The sequence below is a fragment of the Nicotiana sylvestris genome, chromosome 11 (genome assembly GCF_000393655.2).
Source record: "Nicotiana sylvestris chromosome 11, ASM39365v2, whole genome shotgun sequence".
Taxonomy (NCBI): Eukaryota; Viridiplantae; Streptophyta; class Magnoliopsida; order Solanales; family Solanaceae; genus Nicotiana; species Nicotiana sylvestris.
The window spans coordinates 91124037-91130942 of record NC_091067.1 but is presented as its reverse complement, the minus strand read 5'-3'; the positions used below and the strand labels follow the sequence as shown (position 1 = coordinate 91130942).

Below are 6906 nucleotides of genomic sequence, written 5' to 3'. Positions count from 1 at the left end.
CTAGTATAATATACTGGCATATTTTTCGGGTTTTGAACAGTGTTTTCGCTTAGATTTATCTTTACATGAAAAGTGGCAAAATTTCGATTACTTTTGAAATTGGGCTATTTTTGAACGACCAATTGTAAATTTGGCTATTTTTGAATCTCTCCCCAAAAAATAGATTATAATAGAAGATATAGATCCATATGGGCGATATCAATTTAAGTAGTCGACGCTTAGGACCCGTTTGGCAATAGATTTTGCCAAAATATAGTTGGTTTTTTTTTTGGCAAATACATGTTTGTTCATAAATTTTATCCACATTTTGGCAAATTCTCAAAATCCAAAACCCAAGAGCTGGTTTTGGCCCAAAATATTACTATTACTTTTTTTAAAATTGCCCCAAACTTTTGTATTTTACAAAAAGAACCCACCATTTATTATTTTGTAATAATGCTGCTTCGTCTTTTCGGTCATTTGATAGTCTATTATGTAGTTTATTATATACTCCCCCCGTTTCATATTAAATGAGGTACTTTCCTTTTTAGTCTGTTCCAAAACAAATGACACATTTCTAAATTTGGAAATAATTCAACTTTAAACTTTTTCATTTTACCTATTTACCCTTAATGAAAGCTTTTATAGCCACACAAATGTTATGGCCCCACAAACTTTTTACCCCTTAAGCTTTTAAGCCCACAAGTTTCAAAAGTCTTCTTCTTTTTTCTTAAACTCCGTGCCGAGTCAAACTACCTCATATAATATGAAACAGAGGGAGTAAATGATTTTTGTACCAAATTTAATTATGTTCAGGACTATGGTTTGCGATAATATAATGAATGTTATTGATGAAAGTATTGTTGGGTATTTGTAATAGTTTTTAGAACTTGTGGGTATAAGTCATGTTTCATGGTTTTTCAAAAAAAAAAGTGAAATATGTTCTGAAAACTGATGTCCAAACATATTTTCATCTTCAAACCAAACTTCACTCATATCAAATTTTTCAAAACAAATTTGGAAATCTATAGCCAAACGCTAGCTAAGGCTTAGTTTTGTTGGTATGCTCATATCATGTACGTTATGCTTCATTATTTGTACACGTTAATTACCACTCGTATTGTCTACATTTTTCAGACAACATTACTTAATAGAGCGTAGAGATCTGATCAAACCATAAACCATCATGCATACGTCCAATCTCTAGTTTTTCTTTTTCACTTCCTTACCTCTTCATCTCTATATCAATTACGCAAAAAATTCTTCTTCTTGTTCTTTTTCTTTTTAATTATTGGATATATGAAGAAAGTGCGTGCTATTGTGTCCATTTGCATGGTGACACTTTTCGTAGTTTACCGCCTCTTTATCAGCCAAGATGCCTCTGATCATCGCTATAAAAGAGGGGATCCTGTCCCTCTTTATGCTAATAAGGTTGGTCCTTTCCACAATCCCAGGTACACATATATATCTCCTTCATATTCACCCATTTAGTTTCCTCTTATTTGTGTTACAACAACAACGACGACGATGACGAACTTTCCATAAATGGGGTCTAGGGAGGATAGTGAGTACATAGACCTTACCCCTTTAAAAAAATAGGGAGACTGTTTCCGATAGACCCTCTTCTTATTTGTGTTGTAGTTTAATTTTCTATAATCTATGGAAGTGTAAACTTGCATCGTTTTGTGCTTTTAGTGTCAATTGATCAATAAGTCACTGCCCCAAACTAGTTAGGATCGCTTCACTTTGTGTTTACTCCACTCTATTCAGGTCCATTTTATTACATTACCTTTCTCTATTTGAAAACATAAATTTTAAACTATATATTCTACCCTTAATATAAGGTTTTATAGGTATGAAAACCGTATTGGCATATTTAAGACCAAAAATGTCAAAAGTCGTTCTTTCAATCGCCATATAAATTGAAAGAGGGGAGCAATTTTTTATTGCAATTCTCCTTCTTTATCTGGGTATGGAAATGGCGTTCACTAGGTATGCTTTGGGAAACTCAAATGGATGGGTTCTTTAATTTATTCTCTTTTTTCTTTGTGTAGTTAGTGCAGATTACAAATATTTAATTAATTACTCATATTTTCTTGTTGCTTTCTTATTTTACAGCGAATCCTACCGGTATTATGATCTGCCATTTTGTATACCAGGTTCATTCTACACTTACACGTATTGTATTTTGTTGGTTGTTCTCTTCTTGCTGTCTTACTATTTATTTCATGAGATATAACTAAGATAGTACTGAAAAGGGAGAGTAAAGAATTAGAAGATTAGATAATTATCATGAATGGCTCAATTGAATTTAAGCATTCAACTCATTTAAGTTTCAGACTAGGGCTAATTGATGTGTCAATCATGTAAAATGTAGTTTAGCAAAAACAGAAAGCTGCACTAGTTTTGCAAATCCTTGTTGTGGATTTCTTTCTTTAAAATGTAGAATTTCTGTTTGTTTTTTTCCTTCTCTATTTGCCTATTTTGTTTTTAGATCTCTTGTCTTTTGGTTGGGGAGAAAGGTTGGGGTTAGGCTATAGTTCCAATCTTGTTCTTCTAAGCAAAAGATACATATTTCAAAGTTTGATAAAAGTATTTTTAAACCTATGTTACTCAAGTTTGAGTAGTATGTTACACAGGTATGCCAAGGAAATTAAAAGCGGAAAAGGCCTAAAAATGCCACTCAACTAACATAAATGGCCTATCTATGCATGAATAGGGCAACCTTTTAACGGATGGCATAGACATGCCATTTATGTTAGTTGAGTGGCATTTTTAGGCCTTTTCCGAATTAAAAGTCTGTAACTTATTGGTAATATATATGTACTTGATATGCAGATAAAGTGAAATTGGAAGAGAAGAAGGAAGCTCTAGGTGAAGTCTTAAATGGGGATCGGCTCGTGAGTGGTCCTTATGCTCTCGATTTCTTGGTAGAGAAAGACATGGAAATTCTTTGTAGGAAGAAGCTAACAAAGGAAGAAGTAGCTCAGTTCCGAAGAGCAGTAGATAAAGACTATTACTTTGAAATGTACTATGATGAGTTGCCCATATGGGGTCTTATTGGACGAGTTGAGAATAGAGAAGAAACAGACGATCCAAAAGATTACAAATACTATCTGTACAAACACATACATTTCGATATCCTTTATAATAAGGATCGTGTTATTGAGATCACAGCAAGAACGGATCCACATTCTGTTTTGGACCTGACAGAAGATAAGGAAGTCGATGGTGAGTTTACATACACTGCGAAATGGAAGCAAACAGACATTCTATTTGAGAATCGGATGGATAAATTCTCGCAGACTTCTCTACCACATCACTTGGAGATCCACTGGTTTTCCATCATAAATTCTTGTGTCATAGTTCTCCTCTTAACTGGTTTCCTTGCCACGATTCTTATGCGAGTACTTAAGAATGACTTTATCAAGTAAGTGGCTTTATTGAAAGTTGTCACTCCATTTGGAAAAAAGAAAAGAAAAGGATCTAGCTGATTTTCTGTAGAAGTAACTCATTTAATCTGTCATGCATCAAAAGGTATGCACATGATGAAGAAGCAGTTAATGATCACGAGGAGACGGGATGGAAGTACATACATGGTGATGTCTTTAGGTTCCCAAAACACAAGTCATTGTTTGCTGCAGCACTTGGTTGTGGCACTCAGCTCTTTACTCTGTCAGTATCCTCCCAACTTAATGTATAATACAAGAAACTGTAGCATTATGTTGTTAAATCTTAAAGAAACATTATATTTTCATTCTTATACAGGACAGTTTTTGTATTCCTGCTGGCACTTGTAGGAGTGTTTTATCCCTACAATAGAGGAGCTCTATTCACTGCCCTTCTGGTTATATATGCACTCACTTCTGGTGTTGCCGGATACACAGCTACCTTTTTCTATTGCCAACTTGAAGGAACTAACTGGGTAAGTGCTCTAATATTCCCATAGTTGCTATGCTATGACGGTGTCGCCATTTCACTGGAACTAAGTGGTCTTATTGAGTTGTAAGTCAAATATTGATTAGCTAATATTTGTAAATACTCTTGCCTTAACAGGTAAGGAATTTGGTCTTGACCGGGAGTCTCTTCTGTGGGCCTTTAGCGCTAATGTTCTGCTTCCTCAATTCTGTTGCAGTTAGCTATAGTTCAACTGCTGCTCTACCATTTGGCACAATTATGGTAATAGTACTTATGTGGACATTCATGACATCGCCACTGCTTGTATTGGGTGGAATTGCTGGCAAGAATAGCAGAACTAGTTTCCAAGCTCCATGCCGCACCACAAAATATCCAAGAGAAATCCCATTACTCGCTTGGTACCGTGGTACTGTCCCTCAGATGGCAATGGCGGGTTTCTTACCATTTAGTGCCATCTACATTGAGCTCTATTACATATTTGAAAGTGTATGGGGTCAAAAAATCTACACCATCTACAGCATATTGTTTATAGTTTTCATTCTTCTGCTGATAGTAACCTCTTTCATCACTGTTGCATTGACTTACTTCCAACTTGCTGCAGAAGATCATAAATGGTGGTGGAGGTTCGACGCTTCTTTCATTTCGTTTACATTTCATATTCTTGGTTTGGCTTATCATAGTTCCATGTTACTTTATTGATTGCTAGTTTTCTTAGTTCTTCCGAAGCGTGTTGCACCTGTCTTTTATTCCTTTTCTTGCATCTAGTAAGAGAAATTTAATTTAGTTAAATAAAAGTTTTTGCTGACTACTGTACTTGTTATGCAAATGTCTGTATAATCTAATAATCCTGATGTATATGTTCGTGGCTCTTTCCCTTTGGTTTGTATTAATCTACGTTGTCGTTCATCATAACCAAACCTCACTTGTGGGATTATACTGGGTGGTTGTTGTTGTGTTTGTTGTTTGTCGTTCATCAGAAGTGCAATATATTAGCCTATTGCTTATCCTAATCTAAAGAAATGAATCTTTCATCCTATACTGCTTTCCAGAGTTACAACCAAATGAAGTTCATTTTACAGCAAAACTCCTAATATGAATTCACTTATTTACCACCATTGTTTAGATCTAATTTCATGTGCCTATATATTAAGCTTTTTTGGTATGGTGCAGGTCATTTATCTGTGGTGGATCAACTAGCATCTTTATCTATAGCTATTGCTTGTACTACTACTACACGAGATCCGACATGTCTGGATTCATGCAAATCTCATTTTTCTTTGGATACATGGCTTGCATCTGCTATGGTTTCTTCCTCATGCTAGGGACTGTTGGTTTCCGCTCATCCATGCTCTTTGTTCGTCACATTTATCGATCTATCAAGTGCGAGTAAACATTTTGTGTAGTATTTGTTTCCTCCACTTTAGCCTCTCTACTTCTTCGGGGTAGATGAAAAGTCTGCGTACACACTACCTCTCCAGACCCCATTAGTGGGATTTTACTGGATTGTTGTTGTTGTTTACACCACTTTGGTTATACCTTAAGCTTTTGTAAAAGATTGGTTAAAGGAAGGAGAGGACTATTTAGGTAGGAAATGCCATAAGTATGTAGTAGGAACTAGGAAACCAAAGCTTGATTCAGACCCTTTTTTTGTGAATTGTCCTCTAGATACATTTTGTTCAGCACTGCTTTCTCCCGAGAAGAATAGCAGGGGTTGAAGTATCTAATTTTTTGGTGAATTCAAGTATTGATTCTTTAATTTATTTTGGAATATAATTTACATTGTTAAAAAATACAGTAAGGGACTAAAAATGATTTTTTTGGTATAATTATTAGTAAGAATTTAAAAAGATCATGGTCAAAGATCAAATTGGCTGGCTCACTCACTATTAACATAATAAATGGAAGAAAAGGAGTAGTACTCGTTGACTTTGGTGAGGTAATACTCTTTGATGATTGAGCAAATTCACCTCATATATGATGATGTTTTCTTCCGAACTGTATTCCAAAGCTTAAAGAAGACATAGCCAATAATATAAAAAAATTTCAAAAGGATTTTCATGTGATACCAAAAAATCCCTTTACAACAACAATTTTTCTACCATAGGTTACCCAGAAGGATTGATCCTCCTCTTCAAATTAAAATTCATAATTTTAAATTAAACTTCATAATTCACATCTTAGGAAGTTATGCTGAAGAATTTGTCATTATTAGTTGAACTAATCAAAACTAGACATCGTTCATAATTGTCATCTAATTATAGGAAGTTGAAGCATTTGACATTAGTAGCTGGCCTAATCATTACTTGGACTTTGTATTTCTGAGACTACATACTTTTCATTCTCCCCCTCCCCCTCCCCCCCCCCCCGCGAATCATGATTGATATATAATTCACATCTTAGGAAGTTGAATCTAAAACATGCACTTTGTATTTAAGAAAACGTCATTTTCATTTCTTCTTTTTCTCAGTTGGTTTACTGCGTTATGAAACAGGCAACTTCTTTTAATAATTCTTCAAATATTTTTTACTTTGTAGTTAATATCTTTTAATTTTGTTGAGAATGTGAATTATATGATATTTTCATCTAAAAGATTACGCTATTAGAGTCATATGGCTATTTCATTCCTTTTTTTTTAATGTTAAAATTCTTTTTAATAATGGATGACAGTAAGACTTAACTCAAAAATCTCTCCTTCTTCCCAATTTATGTGATGCAATTATTTTTTGATTATTAATTTGACTAATTTTTTAAATTGGGTTCAATTGGTGATTAATCAATTTATGCCAAAAGACCAATTTGAAGAGAGCCTTAGAGCAACAATGTACTTATTTCTGCGTAACCTATGGTCATAAGTTCGAGCCGTAAAATCATCTATTAATTTTACGTTGGGGTAGGTTGCCGTCCCCGGGGTGCTGCAACCCTATTGAGCTGAGCTTAATTGGTTTTGAGGATTAATAGACAAATCTGAAAAAATGAGGTATCTTGAAGTCCGTTGATCAGAAGTTGAAA

At 34.5% G+C, this 6906-nt stretch overlaps 1 protein-coding gene across 4 annotated transcripts; it reads left to right on the top strand.

The window, feature by feature from the left end:
• The first annotated feature begins 1186 nt into the window (after window positions 1–1186).
• LOC104232790 (transmembrane 9 superfamily member 3-like) lies at window positions 1187–5643 on the top strand. Of its 4 annotated transcripts, none has more exons than XM_009786067.2 (7): window positions 1187–1433; window positions 2098–2138; window positions 2818–3409; window positions 3517–3654; window positions 3748–3904; window positions 4036–4520; window positions 5068–5643. In XM_009786067.2, the coding sequence occupies exons 1-7, from the start codon at window positions 1279–1281 to the stop codon at window positions 5285–5287; spliced, it is 1788 nt and encodes a 595-aa protein (XP_009784369.1). In that variant the 5' UTR covers window positions 1187–1278; the 3' UTR covers window positions 5288–5643. The 4 variants fall into 4 exon arrangements, with proteins under 4 accessions (XP_009784369.1, XP_009784371.1, XP_009784373.1 ...); XM_009786069.2 differs by having other exon boundaries at window positions 1269–1410; XM_009786071.2 differs by lacking the exon at window positions 1187–1433 and adding an exon at window positions 1470–1543.
• Window positions 5644–6906: the final 1263 nt, after the last annotated feature.

Excerpts from the sequence above, each read along its gene's own strand:
- LOC104232790 (XM_009786067.2), top strand. The coding sequence starts at position 1,279 with ATGAAGAAAGTGCGTGCTATTGTGTCCATTTGCATGGTGACACTTTTC. Across the intron at positions 3,905-4,035 it reads AACTTGAAGGAACTAACTGG|GTAAGGAATTTGGTCTTGAC; the intron begins GTAAGTGCTCTA and ends TTGCCTTAACAG. Across the intron at positions 4,521-5,067 it reads GATCATAAATGGTGGTGGAG|GTCATTTATCTGTGGTGGAT; the intron begins GTTCGACGCTTC and ends GGTATGGTGCAG.